General features: G+C 45.2%; 1 protein-coding gene across 3 annotated transcripts; it reads right to left on the bottom strand.

Annotated features, from left to right (window-relative positions):
* Positions 1–2,531: 2,531 nt before the first annotated feature.
* Positions 2,532–20,733, bottom strand: HCST (hematopoietic cell signal transducer). Of its 3 annotated transcripts, XR_014528316.1 has the most exons (5): positions 20,497–20,733; positions 12,200–12,223; positions 9,396–9,533; positions 2,979–6,002; positions 2,532–2,938 (listed from the first exon to the last, which is right to left on the bottom strand). XR_014528316.1 is itself a non-coding variant. In XM_083512423.1 (4 exons), exons 1-4 carry the CDS (start codon positions 20,534–20,536, stop codon positions 5,959–5,961), a joined length of 246 nt encoding a protein of 81 aa, XP_083368549.1. In that variant the 5' UTR covers positions 20,537–20,707; the 3' UTR covers positions 4,170–5,958. The 3 variants fall into 3 exon arrangements, 2 of the variants coding, with proteins under 2 accessions (XP_083368549.1, XP_083368550.1); XM_083512423.1 differs by lacking the exon at positions 2,532–2,938 and having other exon boundaries at positions 4,170–6,002; positions 20,497–20,707; XM_083512424.1 differs by lacking the exon at positions 2,532–2,938 and having other exon boundaries at positions 5,404–5,999; positions 20,497–20,727.
* Between the last annotated feature and the right edge of the window lie 4,978 nt (positions 20,734–25,711).

Raw genomic sequence — 25,711 nt, 5'->3', positions numbered from 1 at the left:
TCCAGGGTTCCATGATAAGGTTTTCATGCCAAGCCATATCTGTAGATGTTGGAGATTGGAACCTAGGACTTGCTGCGGGCAAATTAGCTGCTCTACCACTGAGCTATGGCCCTTTTAAGAACAGCATCCTTGCCACTCACTCAACCTGCTCCTAGCTCCACAAACAAAGGACATATTTTGAACTTGTAACATAGCATGTCTTCCCCTATCAACGCACCCCAGATACCCCAGATAGGTTAACGGCGTCTCCTTTTCTCCAACGCCAGCAGTGACTCAAACATTTCATTTCATTTGGACCTGTTTGTTTGTTTTAATCGTTTGACCCCCAAATTTAGCAAGCCCTGCCCAATATATACATAAGAGCAACAATAAAATGAAACCTAAAGCAATCCATGGTGAAAAGCAAATTGAATACACACACACACACACACACACACACACACACACACACACACTTCGGTACAGAAATCAAAGAAACCAGCATAAAGCTAAGGTCCTTCTGGAACACAAGCATCTTCAGATCTCTCCTAAAAATAGGGAGAAATGGGGCAATTTAGATTTCCTGGGGGGACAGCAAATCCTTGCAAATGTTAGGCCCCTGATGCCCATCTCAGGCAGGTTCATTCTTTTAGCTGGGCTGTAGGGTAAAGTAACCCAGTCCCGGGTCAGATTTGGGGAACTTGTGGCCCTCTAGATGATATTGGTCTCCAACTCACATCAGCCACAACCAGCATGGGCAATAATTAGGGTTGATGGAAGTTGTCATTCAGCAACATCTGGAGGGCCAAAGCTTCGCCTAGGCCATATATGCCTATGAATAGAAAAGTCTCTTCATATCTTCATGTGACTAACAGTCCATTGAGAACATCGGGGGCAGAGCTTGTGTGCACACCCTTATCCCTATGTTTAATCTTTCACACATATATGGCTCTGGAGATGGGAACCTTACTTAGTGAGTGACCATGGGTATCCAAGCTTCAGTATCCTCTGCTGGTGCAACCAAGAACAGCTGTGACTGGCCAGGCCTGGTTTTCTGATGCCTCCTTGCTGCTCTAATGACAAGCTCCATTCTAGCTGTGTGGTGTGCTGTAGCTAGAGTATTACCATATTTCCTGTGTTGTCTGAGAACATGGGGTAATCAGCATGACAGTCCCTGTTGCCTGGCTGAAGCCACAGCCCAGCAAGAAGCACATGATGTGACTCACTCAAACCATCTGACCTTCCTGTCTCTCTCTCTCTCAGCTCCTTTTAAAGTTTCTCTCTGTCACACCAAGTGACCACTGATCAAACTCAGCAGTCCAGTCCACCCACTACTGCAGCTGTAAGGTGCTGCCTTCCAGATGTGGCTGGACTACAACTCCCATCATCCTTGACCATTGCCCCTTGTGACTGGGGCTGATGGGAGTGGGGAGTCCAACAACCTCTGGAGGGCCACAGTAGGCATGGAGTTAAAATTCAGTTTTGTTTGCTGAATTTTAACGAGAAATTACCCAATTTGGATGCTTCAAACAAATACGTGAACTGAAATAGGTATTCTCTGAAATTTGTGCAGCACTGAATTTTGCAATGCAGTTCTCCAATTGGACAACAGGTAAAAAAATGTGAAATGTGCATATGAATGCATATTTTGGTGAAAATTGCATGCCAAGATGCATTTTATTGAAGAAAATTGCTTGCAATTGTTATGTCAAAACTCCAAATGAAAATGTGTTTATTGGGAGAAAATCACATCAGAATGATTACAAATATGCATGATGATTTCTTTAAAACCCTGCAAATTACTGCAGAAATGTGGAGAATTGATTTAAGATTGGGAAAAGCAAAAACCTGGAGAACCAAAAATGATGCCTCTGTCCATACCTACCTGTGATCGCAGAAGCTTCTTTGACCCTTTGATTCTTTTTAACTGGATTTGCCAGGGATTGAACTGAGATCCTCTTTCATCCAGAGCCGGTGCTTTGCCACTGAGCAGTGCTCCCATTGTGCAACGAGGACCACAACCGTGCATTCATCATGACCACCCGCTTGCTCCCACTAAGCTTACTGATTGTGGATGGGTACTGGCAGAGTCAGGCATCCCTTTCTTTCTCTCCCCCTCCCCAACTTTCTCACTAGGGCAAAAGGCCAGGAGTGCTCGTCCTGGAAAGCAAAGGGCTTGGCAAAGCTGCAGCCACCCTCCATTCCCCCAAAATGCAAAAAAGCATACAAACGTAAGAAGAGCTTGCTAGATTAGGCCAGTGGCCCTTTTAGTCCAGCATCTTGCTCTCACAGCAGCCATCCAGATTCCTTATGAGAAGCCCCAAAGCAGCACCTGAACACAAGACTGCTCTCCTGCGGTTGCCAGAACCTAGACCAGCACATCCAACAGGGACATGGCACATTGGCTTTGCATAACCAAAGATGTCTTTGTGAAGCCGTGTTTGTGTATTTCCATCAAGCAGTATTTTCAGGCACTGCTTTGGACTCCTGTTGTCATTATTTTTTAAATTTTATGATAACTATAAAGAGGAATAAATGACAAGAAAAAGAACTAGAGGCAGCATCAAGCATGCATTATATTGCAAATCAGAAATGAAGCTACCACTGGTACTTATATTCAAAACAGTGTGAATCTATAACCTATATTCAGTACACTAGTACCTCGGGTTACAGGGACTTCAGGTTACATATGCTTCAGGTTACAGACTCCGCTAGCCCAGAAATAGTACCTCGGGTTAAGAACTTTGCTTCAGGATGAGAACAGAAATTGCTCGGCGGCAGCAGGAGGCCCCATTAGCTAAAGTAGTACCTCAGGTTAAGAACAGTTTCAGGTTAAGACTGGACCTCCAGAACGAATTAAGTTTTTAACCCAAGGTACCACTGTATGTCCTTCCTAAACCTGTTACACTGAATACAAATGTCTCAACTTCCCTCCAGACAGTATCTTGCTTCTGTTGCCCTTTTTTTTTACCTCAGGGTTGTTTTTGCCATTCCCAGACTTTCTCATACCATTCTTTGGTAGAAGGTGCAGTGGTACCTTGGTTTACAGCCATAATCCTTCTGGAGGTCCGGTTGTAAACCAAAACAGGTTGTAACCCAAGGCGCACTTTTGCCAATGGGGCCTCCCCCCAAAAAATGGGTTGTAATAAAAAAAAATGGGTTGTAATCCAAAAAAAGGGACACACACTTCTGGGTTTGACATGGTTGTAATCCAAAATGGTTGTAATCCAATGTGGTTGCAAACCAGGGTACCACTGTATACCCATCTGCCTTCATTTTATTTTTATTTTTTTTGCATGTGCTATTCTGGCTGCTGTTACTATATAAGCTACAAATTCTCTGTGCTTCCTTCTTATGGACTTTTTCACACAGTTTAGTATATCAAAGACTGGATGCAATTAAATGTTGTATCCTAAGATCTCATCGCTATCCTTTTGCTAAAAAGATGGGCCTCTGAAAACCCTTCATCGCAGCGAGACAGAGAAACTTGTCATGCTCGTTTTTATCTTTGGATCACTTATGCTGAATATAAACATCCCACAGCATTGCAGAGAGGTCTGACTGCTAACTTCGCCCCCAAAGGTGACCTTGTGGAAGAGAATGCAGTTCCACAAACTGCAAGCCTGATGCAGGAAGGGAAGATAAGCTGAATGCGAATCATCATAGCAGATGTATGCAGTACCACCATCTTGAGGCTTCAGATGGAATAGCACATTGTTCATGAATTATTTTTTCAAGCAGGGCAGGCCAATCCATGTGCCAGCCCTACCATTAGGCAGAGGGAAATGACTGCCTCAGGCGGCAAATGCTGAGAGGCAGGAAGGGGTGGCAAGGTGCTGGGAGGTGTGTGCCTGTGTAACCCGCTGTCCTCAGATACAGTGGAAGATGTCCTATTTCCAGTGTTGAAAATTTAACTGCTAGTCAAGTGAGCTTCTGCAGATGGTACAGGAGGGTGTCAACTTGCCCTTCACTTCAGGCAGCAAAATGTATCGGGTCGGCCCTGTCCCTACAGGATGCAGGATGCTGAATTAGATGGCCCTTTTGTTCTGATCCACCTGGACTCCCCTTGTGCCCTTATATTTCAAACACACAGAAGCATTTTTTGGTACCAAAATAACAGTCTCAATCCAAGGAATTTTAGAACATGTTTCTGCTAGAAGTTGCAGAAGTCAGCTTTATGACTCAATCAGTTAGTTGAATGGATGAATTTATTATTTTGGCCACAGACCAATTCCAGCTCACATACAATATCAAGCAAGTCATAAAACACAATAGGGATACATTTGAATTTCCAATTAGTTGTAACAGGGGCAATACAGATACAGCAACAGCTAAAAATATATATAAATTAAAACTTAGTCACTAAAATATAACCTAAAATTATCATTTAAGGCCTTAATCATTATGATAACATAGCTTGTTCCCTATGTTTTATGGCAATCACACAGAATTTGGCTACCCTTAACGTGATCTCAGGATCCTTGTCCTCTACCAGGGGTTTTAGACATTGAAGTTCAGATTCATTTGGAGATTTTTGCATAGCAGGGGTAATAAATACCGAGCTTATATCCCCGTAGAAATGGCAGCATAACAAGGCATGAGAGACAGTTTCTACCTCCATCAAGCAGCAGGGGCAGACTCGTTCTGCGCATGGTTTACCCTCAAATCTGCCCTGCAGTAAGGCAGATGGCAGCACGTTGAATCTAGCGAGGGTAAATGACCATCTGTATTTAGCTATTTGTAATTTTGACAAATAATTTGCTGGGGTAAATCCTCTCCCATTATCTTTTATTGCTGGGTGTTTATTCATCTGGCTCATGTGGCATTGCAGTTCCACATCCCAAATTCGTTGGCGGATAATTGCTTTGGCTTCCTCATAACCTATAGCTATCAGAGCCTGTGGGGGAAACCCCAAGCCTCTTAGCTTTTCATGCAGTGTAACTTTCCATTTGGATTGGTAGGAATCCAGTAGGGTTAAGGGTGCCAACCCAACAGGGTAAAAGATAAGTTTTAACCAATAATGGAGCTTCAGAATCCATATCCGAGCGCTAACAGGGATTTGCCCGGCCTCCAGGCAGACAGCTTCCAGTTAGTTGCATTTGTACATGGGATAGGGGAGCAGGTATCAAGTCAGTTTACATTTCACACAAAACCAGCCATTATATTACAAGGTCTAGAAATCATCTCCTTTAGGCCACGTTTACTGGTTCTATTGTATGTTAACTAGCAATTCTTTAATTGTAAAAGCAGCAAGGATTTTTTTCCTTTTTAATTAGCAGGTTGGGTTGGGTTCCATCAGTGACTGATTCCATCATTTCTTCCCTCACCTCAACCTATTATGTCAGTGCCAGTAAATACGGTGGTAGAGCAGGAGACTCTTAATCTCAGGGTTGTGCGTTCGAGCCCCACATTGGGCTAACTAGAGGATCCTTGTGGCCCCTTCCAACTCTACAATTCTATGATTCAATTATTATATTTACGCTTTATGAAACAATACACAAACTGAAATGCAGCCATTTTTCGAAATTCACACTTCTTTGCAATACAAAGCTCCAGCCACATTATGGGTTGTTTTCAACTAACTTTTACTTAAAGAGGCCCAACTGAAATAAATGACAATGGCTAACTTAGGCCTATTAATTTTAACAGGTCTCCTCTGAGTGATGTTTAGTTGAAGACAGCTCAGTATGTACAAAAACACATATATGAAGCTTGGATAAAAAGGCTTTTGCTAGTGATAAAAAATATACAAAAAATCACTGTATCAGTGGAAATTCACAATAAAATGCACATCAACAGATGGAGCTAAATTCTGCCCATTAAGAGACACAACACCAAAGCCCTCGCACACCCAAAATGTCAGGTTTCAGCCCACCCAACACAAAGCGGACCTCCCCCCACCGGCAAATGTATTGTAGAGTTGCTGATTTTGGTCATGTCTGCTGGATACTTGTGGTGAGATCCAAATGGGAAGGAGTGTCATTTATTCATTCCAATCACGTTCACATAACTGTGCATTTCTCCTGGAGAAAGATGGAAAGATTCACAATTAGGCCGGATATGGGGGCTAAGTTTGCACAGAGGGTTCAATGGTTTGCATAGCGGGCACAGCCAAGGAGCTACCCTCCCTGAAAATGATGTATAGATGGCATCTAACTTCATTCAAATTAGCAAAAATGTACAAAAAGAAAGAAAGTAAGTGTTGGAAATGTAAACAAGAGAAGGGACAATTTTTCATATGTGGTGGGATTGCAAAATTGTGAAGAATTATTGGGAAATGAATTATAATGAAATGAAGAAGATGTTTAAAATAACTTTTGTTTAAAAAAACAACAACCCAGAACCTTTCCTACTAGGTATTACAGTAGTGGATTGAGTAAGATCACTAAAGTATCTATTTATGTATGCAACTATGGCCGCATGAATATTATTAGCACAACATTGGAAAGAAGAAGGTGTCCCAGTTAAAGAAGATTGGCAAGTTAAATTAATGGCAAAAATGACAATGAAACTCAGAGGAAGAGACAATAACGAATTTAAGGAAGAATGGAAGGAGTTTGTTGCATATATTCAGAAGCAATGTACTCAGGTTAATACATTAGCAGTGTTTTAAAACTACTTGTAATTTGCCGTATTTTTCGCTCTATAAGACTCACTTTTTCCCTCCTAAAAAGTAAGGGGAAATGTGTGTGTGTCTTATGGAGCAAATGCAGGCTACGTAGCTATCCCAGAAGCCAGAAAAGCGAGAGGGATTGCTGCTTTCACTGTGCAGCGATACCACTTGCTGTTCTGGCTTCTGAGATTCAGAATAATTTTTTTCTTGTTTTCCTCCTCCAAAAACTAGGTGTGTCTTGTGGTCTGGTGCATCTTATAGAGTGAAAAATATGGTAATTTTGAATGGACAATAAGTAATTCAATGGTTTATAACTTTACAATGGACATGCAGTATGTTGATAAACAATGGAACCAAGGAAGAGACTAGGGGGAAGTCAATTTGTTTTGCTTTGTTTCGATATGATATTGTTATTGTTTTATCTTTGTTATTTTTGGGAAATTAATAAAATGTTATATAAAAAAAGGAGCAACCCTCCCTACAATGGCATTGCTGCTGCTTACCTGGGGAGGTAAACCGGAAAGGTAAAACACCACTGCCTGGAAAAGACCCTGATGCTGGGAAAGATGAAGGGCACAAGGAGAAGGGGACGACAGAAGGCGAGATGGCTGGACAGTGTTCTCAAAGATACAAACATGAGTCTGACCAAACTGCGGGAGGCAGTGGAAGACAGGAGTGCCTGGTGTGCTCTGGTGCACGGGGTGACGAAGAGTCGGACACGACTAAACAACATCAAACCACTACTGCCAATGGATCCTGCACTCTCACCAGGGAACCCACCTCTGTCTTGTGCTGCATCGTTCCATCCCTATCCAGGAAAGCAGCAGAGAGGGGTGGCCCATTCCATTTCGCCACCTGAGGCAAAATAGAAGGGTGCTGCCCTACACATGCCACCCGCCATCATTGCCACCCCCACCCAAGCCTTGCTAACCAGGGTCGCACAGCTGCAGCTTCTGGGTTCCGGCAAGATCTTGCAGGGCTTCTGTACAGTGGTACCTCGGGTTACAGATGCTTCAGGTTACAGACGCTTCAGGTTACAGACTCTGCTAACCCAGAAATAGTACCTTGGCTTAAGAACTTTGCTTCAGGATGAGAACAGAAATCGTGTTCCAGCAGTGCTAAAGTGGTGCTTCAGGTTAAAAAGAGTTTCAGGTTAAGAACAGACCTCCAGAATGAATTAAGTTCTTAACCCAAGGTACCACTGTATACGGAAGCAGGGGACCATTTCGTCCTTTGCCTCAGGCAACAAATTGTCCTATGCCAGCCCCACTAGGCCTTACCAGGGAGAGTGCAGGGTTGCAGCTTTCAGTGGCAGCCCTGCATCTCTCATAACTTCTGCCCTGGAGCTTACTGGGAAATGATATATAATGAAATGAAAAGGATGTTTAAAATAAACTTTGTAAAAAACAACAACCCAGAAGGTTTTCTTTTGGGAATTATAGGGACAGAACTACCTAAAATGTATAGAAACTTATTGATGTATGCTACTATAGCAACAAGAATGTTACTTGCCCCAAAATGAAAAGAAGCAGAAGTCCCAGCAAAGGAAGAATGAATACAAAAACTTATGGAATATGCAGAAGTGGCGAAACTTACCGGAAGCATAAAAAATCAAGATAACCCTTTTTTTTAACAAAAGAATGGAAATGGTTTATTTACAGATAAATTATAAACAGATAAAAACATGGACAGGATTATTGTAATAACCTGCAGTTTGATAAGAGTATATATTTAAAGAAGACAAATAAATGAGTAAATTAAGTTAATTTGGATATGCCGAAGATATTAAAAACAAATTTAAGGAGCCACAGAAAAAGGGGGAAGGAAGTCAAGTTTTGAAATGTCAAAATGATTGTAAAATTAGTGAAATGTATAAACTTAAAATGTATAAATAAAAGAAAAAATGAGAATAACTTCTGCCCTGTATCTATCCTACCCATTTTGGGGGGAGTGTGTGTTAATTATTAGCACTTTCAATCAGACCTTTTATGAAAGCCAGCAGGGTTTAGAGGTTAGAGCAAAGGACTAGGACCTGGGAGACCAAGGTTTAAATTCCCACTTAGCCATGGAACTCAGTGGCCGACCTTAGTGTAGTCATGATCTCTCAGCCTAACCTATTTCACAGAGTTATTGTGAGGCAGAAATGAAAGAGGAGGTGCTAAGTCTGCTAACCTTGAACTCCTTGGCCGAAAAGTGGGAGGTCAATCAATAAAAATTACTCTACCGTAAAACAGGCTTCAGAAACCACCTGTGGGACGCTAAGAGCTATGAATCTGCCCTTCTTCCAAACAGTGGCAGAGCAGAGCATATGCCCGCGCTCCCAAGGGGGGCAGGGTGCACTCCTGAGAGGGGCAGGGCACACCCCTGAGGGGGGTGGGATGCGGAGGGTGCCCACCCAGGTGCAGGATAGCCGCTCGGGTGTACGGAGTGGTGCACATGCCCTGCAGCCGGGGGTGAAGCGAGACGCCAATGGCGGACATTCGGCACACCGGCTGCCCACAACTCCCAAGCATTCCCCAAGATGTCAAAACGAAGGGGGAAGGGGGGAATGCCGCCGGCAAAACAGCTCAGCTCCCCCCTTCCCCCAGTGGCTTGGAGTAGGCTCGGGAGTCACTGGCAGTGCGCCAAATGCCACCCCACTCAACGAGGACACCTGGGGCGGTCTGCCCCCACCGCACCACCCTTCTCCGTCCCTTCTTCCAAAGAGCCATTCCTTCAAACTGGCACAGTTCTCCAGAACGGATCCCACCGTTTCACTTGTCTTGCTTCTCGCAGGAGACCAACTTGAGTGTGCCTCACTTACCAGAGTCACTGTTTTTGCTGCCCTTTGGACGTATGCAGTAATAGACAGGGATGAGGAAGAGCAAGGTGAGAGCAACATCTCCGGCCACAATGGCAATCATGATGCCTGTGGTGATGTGGTAGCAGTCTTCATAATGCCCTGGATGTGAGAAGAAAGAACCAGTCATGGACGCTATCAGCTTCTCTTCTCCCATTCGAGTCAAGGCAGCAGCAGAATGCAGTGCCCCCAGATCACTACCAGAGGGCACTGCGTCACCATTTGTCGTCAAGTTGTTCCTCTTTTTGAGAATCAGGTTTATGCACAATTACCCTCCTTCCATGCTTTCCAGGCACAGTCTGTGCTTTAAAGCTCCGTGTCTGAGCACTCTATATTTTATTCTTTTCCCTCCATAGCTTTCCCCGCAAAATCCCTCTCTTTACTGCTGAATCGGAGCGAACAGTAATCTGCAGAAAACCTGAATTGGCGTTTGTTGTGCTTCAGTTTTAAAGAGCGAGTTTTTGTGGGGAGGACTCCAGAATGGGGGGGGGCGGGGAGAACGCTCAGACACAGAGCTTTAAAATGCAGAGCTGTGCCTGGAAAGTGTGGCACAAAAAATAAGTGTGGATAAGCCCTAAGATCTGATGGGACTCATTAGATGGGCAGCTCAGTTGGTAGAGCATGAGACTCTTAATCTCAAGGTCATGGGTTCAAGACTCACACTGGGCAAAAGATTCCTGCATTGCAGGGGGTTGGACTAGATTACCCTTGTGGTCCCTTCACTACAGTTCCATGATTCTGATTCGGATCAGGCCAAAAGCCCAATTAGCCTAGCAATCTCTTCTTACAGTGACCAGTCCAATCTCAATCGAAAAGCATAACCCTTTCCCACTCGCAAATGTGAATACAATAGCCCTCCCCTATTCATGATCTCCAGGTTACATGGCATCAGAACAGGCTTCCTCAACCTCGGCCCTCCAGGTGTTTTTGGCCTACAACTCCCATGATCCCTAGCTAGCAGGACCAGTGGTCAGGGATGATGGGAATTGTAGTCTCAAAACATCTGGAGGGCCAAGGTTGAGGAAGCCTGTATCAGAGGCTATGAGTGGACCTCATGAGGAAGGAGACCTAGACCAAGCATTTTCACAAGAGTTTTAATTCAAATTTCACCTAAATTTTTCCCCTTTAGCCCCCTGCCCCCTTGTAAGAAGAGGTCACTTTGTCAAACATTTGCTTCGCCATTTTTATAGTGGAGGCCCCTGTCCCACACAATGCCCCCAAACAAAATTCGGTGAGGGTATTGTGAGGGGCAGGCCACAAAATGGCTGCCAGACTGCCCTAAACTGCTGTTGCCGCTGCTGTAACCTGTGGTGGAGGGATAACAAAACCGAGAGAACAAGAAGGAAATTAAACTGCCTGCCACAGGTATGAATGGTGAACCCTCACAAGAAATTGTTCTTGAATCCTTCCACAACCAAAAACAACAAAATTCAACAAAATGCCTCGACCCCAATTTCACCACCTGCAAACAGGGTGCAAAATTGGGGTGGAGTCTTTTTTGCTCAGCCCCAAAGAATTATTAGGAAAGCGGCAAGTAATTTCACGTCAGAGTTGTCCTCTGTCTTGTAAAGGGAAATTTCAGCAAAGCAACAATACCGAAAAGATTGGTATGTGGGTGCCGGAGGAAAAAGTAACACCTGCTGAAATAAAACTTCTTTACACCTGCTAATGATCTATCCACTGTTCATCTGGACACACACACATATACCCCATATAGCTCAGTTGTAGAGCATCTGCTTTGCATGCAGAAGGTCCCAGGTTCAAACCCTGCCATCTCCAGGTAGGACTGGGGGAGACCACCTGTCTAAAACCACAGGGAGCCGCTATCAGTCAGTGTTGATGGTACTCAACTAGAAGGAGTAATGGTTTGATTTGGTATAAGGCAGCTTCCTTTGCATTAAGGTAAAGGTAAAGGGACCACTGACCATTAGGTCCAGTCGTGACCGTCTCTGGGGTTGCAGTGCTCACCTTGCTTTTCTGGTCAAGGGAGCCGGCGTACAGCTTCCGGGTCATGTGGCTAGCATGACTAAGCCGCTTCTGCTGAACCAGAGCAGTGCACGGAAACACCATTTACCTTCCCGCCAGAGCGGTACCTATTTATCTACTTGAACTTTGACACACTTTCAAACTGCTAGGTTGGCAGGAGCAGGGACCGAGCAACGGGAGCTCACCCCATCGCGGGGATTCGAACCGCTGACCTTCTGATCGGCAAGTCCTAGGCTCTGTGATTTAACCCACAGCGCCACCCACGTCCCATTTCCTTTGCATAGCCGTGCATAAATACAGATGTCAGACTGTGGCTCCCTCCCTAACCTCTGACAGTACTCAACGGGATGCATTTAGACTAACATGTGCCCATGAAGGGGAGTTCTCTTCTGGGTGGGCAGCCTCCCTCGTACTTCCCCCAGATTTTAAGAACGCGGATGCCTTAATCAGACTACTGTATCACAAGAAGGAGCTGGTGCCTAGAGGGAGAGGGGAAACCCAGTGAGTCTTGCTTTGGTGTGGCACCTGACGAAGAGCTCCTCGGTCTTTGCTCAAAGGCAAAGTCGGGTGAACCTTCCCAGCTCGAAAGCATTGACTCAAAGGCCAATTCCCCAGGGGTACAGGTTGAGTTTGGGGTGGGGAAACCCAGTGGTTTCGAAGGCCCAAGTGCACTTGTTGTTTCTCACACGCTTGGCTGCATAGCTGTTTCCATATGTGTGAATCACTCGTAGAAAACAAAGCCGTCCTTCCGGACCCCGTGACGATCTGCTGAAATCTCTTACCTGTTGTCCCAGTGGCGGCGCTTGCTGAAAAGGATAGAGGGAAAGAAAACAACACTGTCACTCCAGAGGTATAACAATCCCTTCTCACAAGGCAAGCCTTCTTTCCATCTGCCAGGGGCGGGGAACTACATGTGGCCTCCAAGCCCCTCTGTTAGGCCCTCGGGACTCTCCCAAGGCCATGCACCACTCCCAGCCATGCCCAAAAGCAAAAGAAGAGCCTACTGGATCAGCTCAACATCACATCTAGTCCCAAATCTTGTTCTCAAAGTGGTCAGCCACTGCAAGCAAGACCCAAACATCATCATCATCATCATCATAATTTATTTATTTATACCCCACCCATCTGGCCAGGCCTCCCCAGCCACTCTGGGCGGTTTCCAACAAAGTATTAAAATACAGTGGTCTGTTTAACGGTAGTCTCGTAATCTGGTGAACCGGGTTCGAGTCTCCGCTCCTCCACATGCAGCTGCTGGGTGACCTTGGGCCAGTCACACTTCTTTGAAGTCTCTCAGCCCCACTCACCTCACAGAGTGTTTGTTGTGGGGGAGGAAGGGAAAGGAGAATGTTAGCCGCTTTGAGACTCCTGAAGGGGAGTGAAAGGCGGGATATCAAATCCAACTCTTCTTCTTCTTCTAAAGAGGGCTGCCTTCAGATGTCCTCTGAAAGTCTGATAGTTGTTCTTCTCTTTGACATCTGGTGGAAGGGCATTCCACAGGGCAGGTGCCACTACCAAGAAGGCCCTCTGCCTGGTCCCCTGTAACTTGGGTTCTCGCAGTGAGGGAACCGCCAGAAGGCCCTCGGCGCTGGACCTCAGCATCTGGGCAGAACGATGCGGGTGGAGACGCTCTCCTCCTGTGGTTCCCAGGAGCTGGTATTCAGAGCCTTTACTGCTTCTGACCGATAGCCTTCTACTCCATAATCCTGTTTTAAAGTCATCCAAGTTGGTGGCCACCACTAGAGTGAGTTCCCGAGTTCAACTAGGCACTGTATGAAGAAATACTTTCTTGTACTGCCCTGAATCTTCCTCCAACCTTCAGCTTCATTGGAGGTCCCTGAATTTTAGTGTTGGAACTCCTCTTTGCTGGCCCTGCTTTCGATGTTTTTGCCTGGCTGGAACGTGTCCTTGAACTCTGACAGGGCCTTTTGCTTGCGTGGATGGCAGAGAGAGAGGGGTGGGAGACTCACAAAATGCATTTTGCTGCCTGTGTCAAATAAAATAGCTGCCCCCACTCCCCCCCCCATTTCAGTTGCCCAGAATGGCTGTTGAATCTTTCCCCAATGCCGGAGCCAGACTAGTTTACAGGGCACGGGCGAAGGCCACGTGGCACCCACAGAGCTGGCCTTCAGCCCCTCGCTCCTGCTCCGCGCCCTCCACATTTGCTGCCTGAGGCAGCTGCCTCCCTCTTGGTAACAACAGGGCCAGCTGCGCCTGAAGGGGTTCTCTGTGCACTGCAGACTTGCTTCTCGTAAGAAGGGAGTGGCTTCCTGACTCGCAACTACTGTCGCATTTTTCGACCCAACATAGTATAGAACAGTGAGATGGGGGAAGAAGCCAATTATACTGCCCTGAGCTTTTTGGACAAGGCAGTAGGATGTAAATGTTATCAACACTTATATAATCCAAGAATTACTTGTGTGATCCCATTTTGACCCTGCCATACACCACCCTGAGAACTTTTATTGAAGGGCACTCTGATCATCACTTTTACCATTCTTAGGGTAAATTCTCCTTTTAAGAGGATGATATGTGCCTAGATGGATAGGCACCAATCACCTCTGAGGAAGAGAGAGGGGAGGCTGGCTCACAGTCTGTTGTTAAAAAGATATATATGAGCATCATGTTTGTGCAAAGGAGTGTCACTTGTAAAGGCCATTTAAAAATAGAATAAAACAAAATGGTGGCAACCAAGGGTGGAAGTACACACAGGGGGGGGACGCTATAAATAAGTCAGAAATTAAATTGTTATAATGAAAAGGAGGAAAACCTATGTTAAAAAGCTATAGAAATGTTTTGTGCTCTCTGGTGCCATCTGGTGTTGTGTGTTTATAATGAAATCAAATCACTGTTTTTTGACTAATGTAGCTGAGTCCATTATTATTATTATTATTATTATTATTATTATTATTATTATTATTATTATTATTATTTATATACCGCCCTATATTACTGGTTAATGGAACAGGCTCTGCCTATGGGGAGATTTGATACAGAGACGAGTCTCTGTGTAGTAGCTAAGAGACTGATGCTCAGATCCTATACACAGCACATTAATTTGGGATTCAGCCTGAATTTAATAGGGTCCAAGCTGTGTACATACCATGCATTTTAAACACATTTTAAAGCACACAATCTCCTCCAAATCATCCTGGGAACTGTATAGCTTGTCCCTCACAGAGCTGCAATTCCCAGCACTCTTAACAAACTAGAGTTCCCAGAATTTGGAGGAGGGGGGCATGTGTTTTAAATATATGGTGTTTACGCAGACCTACGTGTGACTCATAGGATAGCACTGTCTGTAAGTGCGAAATCAGGAACGCCTAGACGCAGACCTTCCAAAACAGTAGTGAAATAGGTTGCTGCAGCAAAAATAACATGAAGTCTCGTGGCAGTTTAGAAACTAACAGGTTCATAATAGCTTGAAAGTTTGTATCAAAATTTAAATGTTTGTTGTTAAGGTGTCACAAGATTGCCTGGGGACTGGTTCTATCATACGCAGAGTAGACCCACTGTAACTAATGGACAAGTTATCAGAGTCTACTGATTTAAATGGGTTTGCTTTCGAGTGTGACTAACGTTGGGTATTACCCTATGTTGTTTTTGCCAGTTTAAAACTTGAGTTTGCTAGATGGTTTTCAGAACGCTACTTTCCATCAACATCAGTATTTGAGGGGAAGCGGGGAAAGGGTTAATAATAATTCCTGGCCTACCTTAGAAGACTGTTGCAAGAAGGTTCGCGGAGAGAATGTAAGACAATTTGAATACTTGTATATATTCAAAGGAAAAATGTGTGACTTTCACAATAAGCAATTTGAATGAACTGTCATGAAAATAAACAAGGTTGGCTTTATTTTGGGTATACCCAGCGTGGTGTGGTACATTGGGATGAAACAAGGATGGAAGGATCTGTCATTTTGGGTCTCTCAGTTTCTCATTTTTCTAATCTTAATGTTGGTTCTTCACATTTCTGCAGTGATTTGTATCTCTATTTATATATCATTTTATTGCAAAATTACCCCATTTTATGCAGTTTTGACACATGTACATATTTTTGCAAAGCAATATATATATATATATATATATATATATATATATATATATATATATATATATAATTTTCAAATATATATTCATTTGGGGGCACACTTTCTCCTCATCAATGCATTTTGCAAAGATGATTTGGTTGGAGAATGGCATTGCAAAATTCAGAGAAGCGCAAATTTCAAAGGGTGGCTGTGTTTCAGTTCCCCCATTGTTTCTGAAAGTGCAAATGTGACAAAGTTGGCTTTAAATGTGAACTGAATCAAATTTCTCCCCATCCCTTTGAAAGAGACCTGGATTCACATCCCCATTCAGCCATGAAGCTCCATGCCTGCCCTACAGCCAGTCATTCTCGCTAAGGCTCTGTTGAAAACAAAATGGGTAGTAACCTCATGCATCGCTTCCCTGAAGGAAAAGCAGGGTGCAGTTGCAAGTAGTTAATTTCTATGCAATGATGGGGAAGCACTTTCAGATTGAGGCCTGCATTCCCTCTTGGGCATCCTTCTGGGGTCCGCATATCATTGGCTGGCAAGGCCAAAGGCAAAAATATACTCAGAGTAACGGATATATGTTTCATAGAATCATAGAGTTGGAAGGAACCCTGAGGACCAGCTAGTCCAACCCTCTGAAATGCAGGAATATGCAGCTGTCAGGGACCAAACCTGCAACGTTGACATCACTGCATCCCACTGGGAGCAGTCAAATACAACATTCCTTCTTTTCCTAGAGTGGGCATGCAAGGGGATGTTTGGTTCAGCCAGTCGGAACTTCCTGTTTCCTCCTTCCTTCCTTTTGCATGTGACTAGAGGTGGGCGTTACCTTACCTGCCCAGGTAACAAAATGTATGCTGCCACTCTCTTTTTCACTTTCTTTGTCGTTGGACCAGCTAGAAATGCTAGCTTCCCAGCTAGCAGAAGCACTGGGATTAACCCCCCATATGGGGTAGATCCACATGTGCATATTTGTAACAAAGTCTGCCTTCAGGGATCCAACTGTGAACTGATGTGAGTAAACAACTTTTACTGACTTTAAATAAGATTGCCGTGCCTTTATTCTTTTTAAGAGGGATAAAAGGGAACTTACCAGGAACATACAATTCAATACTGATCTGTATGATAGTGAGAGGCTTACACAAGCCTGCAACCAGCTATCTGCTGTGTGTTAGAAGGGGAATGTAAACTCTGCTGAGTAAAGGAACTTGGTAACGCAAGTTCAGAAGGATATTGATAAACAATATATCCTCTCCTGCTGCCCTGAACATTCCCACATTATCAGTACCATGCTCCAACCAACTGAGCTATCCATGGTAGGGGTCCATGCAGGCCACCAAGTGAGAAGCATCACCACAATTCTGGGTCTTTGACAAGATCATAGAACAGGACGAGTGAGGGGGACAACCTAGGCAGAGAGGATGGGGCCTGGAGAAGAGGTCTCACCTGTGGAGACTCCTGAGGCTCAGGTAAAGAGGCCCAGAGTGCTGCACTTGGCCCCTGAGCTTGAGGTTCCTAGCCTCTATTTATTTTGTGGGATGAGGGCAAGCTGTGAATTCTGGGGACTAGATGCATTGAAGGAAAGGGAGAGGTTATCTGGGACACTAGACTGTGTGAAGGCTGAAAGAGCGGTGGTTACAGTGCATATAGTTTTCCTGTCAGCTGCTGCGACTTCCTCTTGCCACACCATCTTGCATTCCCACCCCCTTTCCTCCCACCGGACACACACGAATACAGACTCCGCTAGCAGTTTCAGTTCCTCCGACACATGGGCAAACCCCCCGTCACACTCGGCAAAGAACAGCTTTGAGAAGGGGACCCTCTCCCCCCACGTAAGACAGACCCACAACCCCCTTAGCTTAACCTCAGCTTTGCACAGCTAAATCAGCACAAAGCCGAAGGCACATGACATCACCATCGCCACCCATAACAGCAACATGACTTTATGCACGTTGCATGGGTGTTCAAAGCTGTTTGCATGCACGGTCTCAAGACAGTAGCAATTTGGGTGTTGGCTTTAGGCTGAGGAGACTGGGGTTGGGATCCCCACTCATCCACAAGGCATACTGTGTGACAAAGACTAAGCGGGAACTGCAACAAAATGTTGCAGCGTGAGGAGCTCCTTTTTCATGGCTGGTACCCTGGCCTTTTTCCAAGTAGTCCGTTCCATTCTCCCATTGCACTAGCTTTCCATTGGTTCCCCACTTCTCTAGAACAGCCACGGAGAATGCTCAGTCCTCAGTAGGGGGTGGGGAGGAAGGTTCCTCTTACGGTTTCTCTCTTTTTTTGTACTTCTGCAAACCTTGGGATTCCCCTGAAGAAGCTACCTCCCTCTTTGACATAGCTGGCACTGTTTCAGCTACATAAGGACAAGCCCTTGCTGAAACAAGATCCCTCTTAAACTATGGCTCCATACACACCACACATTTAAATCCCATTTAAAACACACTCCCTGCCTAAAGAATCCTGGGAACGGTAGTTTGCCCCTCACCAAGCAGCAATCCCTAGCAGCCTTAAAAAAACTACAGTTCCCAGGATTCTTTGGACCGGGGACAGGGGGTGCTTTAAATGTGTATGTTTATATGATATTTCCTTAATCCTGATAACACTAGTGTAAAGTTGCCTCAGGTTACATACACTTCAGGTTACATACGCTTCAGGTTACAGACTCCGCTAACCCAGAAATAGTGCTTCAGGTTAAGAACTTTGCTTCAGGATGAGAACAGAAATTGTGCGGTGGCAGCAGGAGGCCCCATTAGCTAAAGTGGTGCTTCAGGTTAAAAACAGTTTCAGGTTAAGAACGGACCTCCGGAACGAATTAAGTACTTAACCCAAGGTACCACTGTACTTGGGAGTGGCAGGGGAGAGGCTGAAGCTGATAGAAGCAGCTTGGTTAAGGTCACCTCATGAGTAAAGGGCTGAGCTGAGATGTAAGCTAATGAACTTTCAAACCACTAGAAGACAGCTAGCCGAATCCCACACAAAGAGTTTGGTTATAGCCCTGAGGGATGGTTCAGTCAGTAGAGCATGAGACGCTTAATCTCAGGGACATGGGTTCAAGCCCCATGTTGGGTGGAAGATTCCTGCATTGCAGGGGATTGGACTAGATGATCCTGGTGGTCCCTTCCAACTCGACGATAGTATGATTCTGTGTCAGGGTGCCCTTCCTCTCTATGTATTAACTCGAATTGGCACTGTTATAGGCGCCCCATAATACCCGTTCCACATTGCTAAAAAGTATGGCAGCACCTAGACATTGGAACTCCCTGCCTCTTGAGATTAAGCAGGTGCCTTCGCTGTACTATTTTCAACACCTACTAAAACCATTCCTGTTGAGACAAGCCTACCCTGATGCTCAGAAAGTCAAGGTCATTTCAATCTGTTTTAGTATTCCAACTTCCGTATGTTTTAAGGTAGGGCTGCCATTTTTTCTTGATTTTACTGTTTCATCTTTTGGAAACCATTTTGAGATGATAGACAGATAAAACTTTATTCGCATTAGCCAATGGCCATAGCAACAGTAAAACATTACAGTATACACAGAAAAGGAAATTTGATATAAGAGCACAATTTAAAGTCCTGAATCTGCCGTCAGATTCCTTATTCTGATTGCCCCTGCTATGAACCTAGCAACTATCGTGCGGTGTATAAATTTTATGAAATAAACAAATAGGTTCTAGCACCAATTAATGAATGATCATATTTTTTTCAGAATCAATTATCATTAAAAACAATCCGCCAAATATCTTGTTGGAGCACAAGAAGTAAACAGTGGGCAAAGCCATCAGCCGCATCACACATGGCTACCTTATACTGAGTTAGTTCATTTAACCCCTATACTGCCTACTCTGACTTACAGGTGCTCTCCATGGTCTCAGGCAGAGAAGTTTTTTTCAAGATATTTCAGGTGCTTCTTTTTAGTAATTTTTATTTTTAAGCTTCCGAACAACACAACAAGGAAAGTAATCAGAGGGGGGAAAAGGGATGCGGAACATGTTTTTTTCAATGTCCATCACAATATCAGAGCTTTACAGGTGAACAATCTGAACCAAGTTTGGAATAAAGATAAGCCTCCCCTTGTCCTCTTTGGCCACACCCCTTTGTCTTTCTTTTAGATTTACCCCTTCTTTGGTTGAAGAAGGCTGAGCCAGGATGGAGGACTTAAACCAGTGAATCTCTAGCTGAGTTAGGATGCAGGACTTTGGCTAGCATAGCCCTGGCTTAGCCCAGCTGGAGATCTCCACTTTCCAAACTTCACTCACCCCAAGGTATATTGGGTTTGGATTGCTCCCTAAGTATGTACTGAGCCACTGAGCTATGGCCCTACCTGTTCAAGGCAGTACAGTGGTACCTCAGGTTAAGTAGTTCCGGAGGTCCGTTCTTAACCTGAAACTGCTCTCAACCTGAAGCACCACTTTAGCTAACGGGGCCTCCTGATGCTACCATGCTGCCGGAGCACGATTTCTGTTCTCATCCAGAAGCAAAGTTCTTAACCCGAGGTATTATTTCTGGGTTAGAGGAGTCTGTAACCTGAATCATATGTAACCTGAAGCGTATGTAACCCGAGGTACCACTGTATAGAGAGAGTGACGTTCATGAGCTGAGTCTCCAACAAGCATCAAACCAGATGAAGGGACTATTTTAGCCAAGCTTCTAGAGCAGGGGTCAGCAAACATTTTCAGCAGGGGGCCAGTCCACTGTCCCTCAGACCTTGCAGGGGTGGACGGACTATATTTTAAAGGGGGGGAAATGAACAAATTCCTATGCCCCACAAATAACCCAGAGACGCATTTTAAATAAAAACACACATTCTACTCATGTAAATACACCAGACAGGCCCCACAAATAACCCAGAGATGCATTTTAAATAAAAGGGCACATTCTACTCATGTAAAAACACGCTGATTCCCGGACCGTCCGCAAGCCAGATTTAGAAGGCAATTGGGCCCCGGGCCTTAGTTTGCCTACTCAATAGAGCTACAGGGAGCCTGGAAGCACATATGTACAAACTCCAACCATTAAAAAAAAATATTTCCAAAGACACTCACCAGCAAGCAGGGAGAAAATGCAAACTGTGAAGCCCCACATGGTCTTTCTGAGACTGGTCTCCGGACTGCACAACCAGATATGAGGTTCTTTTTTTTAAAAAGGGTAAAAAATGGGTTGCCTCATCCTCTGATGCTTGAGCAGGATGTGGGATGGCCCATGGAGAATCATGAGACCTGAGTTCCACGAAGCCAAAGAGCAGGCAATCCCTGCCATCTGTGTTGCTGCATCCCACTGACTTCCCCAAAGCCACAAGTCTCTGTCTTCAGCTGGCTCCGGGGTGGCTGAATGCGGCAGATGAAAGGAGAGTGCCGCAAACTGGGTTGCCAACTTTCCAGCTGAACTCTGTGGCTCTGTCTTTCGCAGCAGCAGCTGGATCTGCATGCTGCTCTGTAAAAGAGGTTTGCCTGCTGATTTCTGCAGGTTTCGCGGTGATGAGGGACTCAAGAGGAGCTTTTTTTCCTGGTCAGTTGGCACCCCTATCTGTAAATAATATTTCTTCAAACTAACAAACAAACATGCATTCTCTGCCCGTCTCCAGCAGACACATATACCAAAATTGTGAATTAAGTCTTGCTCTTCTCTTGTTTCTCCTACTGTCAAAATGTAAAATATATTGCTCATTGGTGGCGAGAGGTGGTTTTTTATATACATTAAAAAAAATTATTTATTAAATTTCTAAACCATTCTTCATCTGAAGATCACAGGGCAGTTTACAACATAAAAAAACAAATATATATATCATGATAACAAACAAAAACAATAAGTGCCCCCTCCCCAGTTTAAAAGGCCATCAATTGTTTAATTAATTGTTTCATTATCTCTCCCACCCTCTGGGGGCCATGTTTGACAAGGTTGCCCAACTGTCAATCACTGGCTGTCACAATGATGTCAGGCAACCAGCTTTTGCCCACACAAACAGTGTCCATGCAAAATCATGCATAACAGCCATCAGTAATTAGGTCCATTGGCCGGAGGTTTCCCATCTGTACTGTAGGCAGTACAAAGCCATCATGACCTTGATAGCCTTATCTGTGGTTTTATCTAATCCCCTTTTTAAAACGGCTTAAATTGGTGCCCCCTCAGCTAACCTACTGCCCTTCTAGATCCAGAGAGCATTGCTGTCCTGTTGCCAATGATGAGCTGAGATTCTCTCTATTTAGTCTATGAAACGCTCTTTGTTAAAATCAGTTCCAGAATGGGGTTGTTATTTCTTACCTTTTATATTTGCAGTGAAGCCTATCAAGACAAGTCGTGATAACTGGGTGCTACCTCCAGTAGGAAGGGAGTACACTTTGGAGTATGAGTTTCTGGAACCACAATATAATGGGCCAGCTTCGCCTGCTGAACAGCAGCCTGAAGGGGGAGAAGGCAGAGGGTCTCCACCTGCAGCCAATCAGCCTTCAAGGACTCAAAGGAGAAGGTGCTGATGAGAACCAGCTGACTTCAGCCTCGGCCCAGTATACCTGAAGTTGCATCTCCACCCCCATCATTCTGCCCAGACACCGAGGTCCAGTTCCAAGGGCCTTCTGGCAGTTCCCTCACTGTGAGATGTGAGGTTACAGTGAACCAGGCAGAGGGCCTTCTCGATGGTGGCGCCCGCCCTGTGGAACGCCCTCCCATCAGATGTCAAGGAAATAAACAACTCTCTGACTTTTAAAAGACATCTGAAAGCAGCCCTGTTTTTAATATGTGATGTTTTATTCTGTTTTTAATCTGTTGCAGCCACCCACAGTGGCTGGGGAAATATATTATTATTATTTATTTATATTCTTAAGCAGAGCTTCCAGCCTCAGTCAGATGCTGGAAGCACCGCTTGTCATTCCTGACCTTGATCTTTGTTTTTGTGTGTGAGTGGGGTGGGTGGGTGTTTGGTTCCCTGTTCAACTTGATCATTGGATTCTTTGACCTCTGGACTGTCCGACCATGCTGGGACTGCTGTTTGCCCAACCTGACTCTGGATATTGACTCTGCCTCAGGCAAGTATACCTCCAAGACTCTCATGGTTGGCTGGCCTCCCACTCCCCTGAGCTCTGCTCCTTGTGTGCTCACACACAACTGGAGTGAGTGCTGTAGGCTTCCCAGAAGCATCTGGTTCACTACTGTGGCAACAGAATGATGGACTGTACATCTTTTTGGCCTGATCTATCAGGGCTCTTATGTTCTTAACACTGCTCAACTTGGCTTTTGTAAGTGGATTGTGGAAGGGTGTTTAGCCTCTGACACTGTCTGCCAGGGGTTTCCCACCTCAATTCCCTTCTGTTCATTCCAACAAGGGCTTGTCGAGGAGAAATTCCCAATAGATGGTACCCCATCTGAGCTGTAGAGGAGAACATTGCTGAAACTTATTTTCAGTTTAGGAAAACCCGACATGAATCAGCTTGCTGCCCTCCACCAGTTCAGAGACCCTAAACTTTCAGGAGTTTGACGAGTCAAGAGATGAGTGCTGGGTTTCTGTTTCTGTCATCGTTCCTCCTCCACCTTCCCAAATGTGAGGAACTGCAAAGCCCTTCAGTTGTTTATGGCTGCATCCTACCCCTCCATTTCCTCCCCCTTCTCTGAGTAATGAGGTGAGAGACCACCAGAGTCACCCACAGCCCCTCGCTGTTCCCATTTCCTGTTCACATCGCCCAGTGACGCATCACTTCCCCTTGTTTTCAATGCATGCTATAATTACTGCTTCTATAAAATGCAGCTTTTTAAAGTGAGGGCAAATCAGTCTGTCCAAGGCAGTTCATGTGGTGTAGACTAGAGTGGGGCTTTCTAGTGTGGCGCAACCAAGGCCATAAAAATGGTGGGCATGGACAGTTGGGACAGCAAGTAAGCCTGGGAGAAGGTGCTTCTCAAACCTGGACTGTCCTTCAGGAGAATGAGGTGATTCTGATGAAGGGGGCAAGTGGTAGAAAGTACTGTACCCCCGGGCACCTGCCTATAACCTTGAAATTATTGTTTGTCATACTGCTGCATGTGTAGGTCAGGCCTAAGTCAGGAAAGAACTCTGTTAAGAGAGAACGGTGCCATGTCATATCTCAGAGGCATTGTTTGTTGTTGTTTAGTCATGTCCAACTCTTCATGACCCAATGGACCAGAGCATGGCAGGCACTCCTGTCTTCCACTGCCTCCCACAGTTTGATCAAACTCATGCTGGTAGCTTTGAGAACACTGTCCAACCATCTCCTCCTCTGTCGTCCCCTTCTCCTTGTGCCTTCAGTGCCTTTCTCAGAGACATATTAACCCTCCAAAACAGTATAAAATAATTGGTGCATCATTCTATCTTCTGGAAATATAAACAAACAAACTGTCCCATAATACATTTGTTAATCTTTAAGATGTCACAAGATGGTTATTTTTGGTACAACAGACTAATGTGGCTACCCCACTCAAAATCCCACTGTTTGTGTCTAACAATTAGAAAATACAGGAACATTTAACAAAGCAGTTGTCAGCATCATGGGTTTATAGGCAACTTGAGAACAGAGATGGGGAAATCTGAGGTCCTTAAGATCTTGCTGGACTACAACGCCTATCAACCCCAGCCACTGGACACAATATAAGAAGACCTCTGTGGATAAGGTTCTCTGGTTCTCATCTGGTTCTCATACTGGCCAACCAGAGGTCAACTGGAAGCCTGAAAGCAGGTCCTGGGTGAAACAGCACCTTTCCCCACTTCTTTTCAGGGCCTTCCTCTTCCAACAAGCCTTTCATGCGCCTTAACTGCCCCAGTTTTGCCCTCACAGCTTCTGACTTGAAACCAGGCATCCTGATTTCAAGGCTTTGTTTCCCTCCCTCACAGCACTGCACTCGCAGCAAGTGAAATCACGGAAGCCACATGGGGCCTGACTCTCCAAAGTAGGTGGTTTGGATCTGATCCTCACCCATCCTGCCTCTCTGCCCCTCAAAACATGGCAGCCGGCTCCAAGCTTGGTGGTGCGGTCTGATGTTATTCACCAAGGTGCCACTGGGAGCCGTAGGCAGAGAGACTGAGAGAGAGGCTTAAAGGGCCGCGGTGCAGATTGGAAACAGCAGGGGTGGTGGGTGAGTCTTCAGCAGCTTGCGGGATCGGGGAGAGGTCTATGGTCCCACCCAGTAACATGTGAGGTGATGAAGGGGTGGCAGTAGCACCTTTGGGCATGTACAGAGTGGGTGCACATGTACCCCCCACCCATCCTGCTTTTTCCCGAACCAAAAATACCTTGCATTCCTCAGATGAAAATATCCCAACTTTCATCTGAAAAGTTTTGGAGGGTATGGCCTTCTAAGCAGAGACTGTGGCTAAATATTTTGCTGCTGCATGTGAAACTTGGGCCAGGGACTCGTTTTACAAACTTAGAATTTTGTTCTATACGCCTGGCATTTTGCATTGCGATACAGTTATTAGCAATTCTGCCTTTGCGTTTCTCTATCTTGTTTCGTTTGGTACTGTTCTGTATATCTGTGCAAAGTTCCTTTTTTTTTTGTGGAACAGTAGTCATTGACCATATTCAAGAGATGGGTTGCTTGGGCAGAGATCTTCTCCAGTCGGAATTGCGTTGAGACGTTTTTATCGTTTGTGTGTTTGCTGCCCCCGGCCCTCTTTGGGAGGAAGGGGTGGGCTGTAAATTTAATAAACAATCATAAATAAGTGTTCGAGAAAGGCACTGGACGGAGCTGGAATTTCTCTGTACACATCTGCCTAGGGGATTTTTACTTCAACTCCCTAGACCAAGGGCACTTTCACAGGAATATACTGAGAACAGCCAGCATTCCCAGCACCACATTCTCTCTCTCTCTCTTTCTCTCTCTCTCTCTCTCTCACACACACACACACTCCCTGGAATGATGCTCAGCCCAGGATACTGCAAATGGACGCCAGAAAGTAAGCCTGGGTGTCTACAGACCTGCTGCTGCTGCCAGTGGCAAAAGGGCTGAGGGAAAAGAAGCCTTGTTGTCACAACTGCTAACAGCGAGCCTAGCCCCTGACTGAGCTGTTGGGGGAATTTATCTCCCTGCCCCGAATAAGAAGAAGAAGAGTTTGGATTTGATATCCCGCCTTTCACTCCCTTTAAGGAGTCTCAAAGCGGCTAACATTCTCCTTTCCCTTCCTCCCCCACAACAAACACTCTGTGAGGTGAGTGGGGCTGAGAGACTTCAAAGAAGTGTGACTAGCCCAAGGTCATCCAGCAGCTGCATGTGGAGGAGCGGAGACGCGAACCCGGTTCCCCAGATTACAAGACTACC

This window comes from Podarcis liolepis (genome assembly GCF_965112155.1).
Source record: "Podarcis liolepis genome assembly, chromosome: 7".
Lineage (NCBI taxonomy): Eukaryota > Metazoa > Chordata > Lepidosauria > Squamata > Lacertidae > Podarcis > Podarcis liolepis.
The sequence above is the reverse complement of the archived record's forward strand: the minus strand, read 5'-3'. Positions and strand labels throughout refer to the sequence as shown.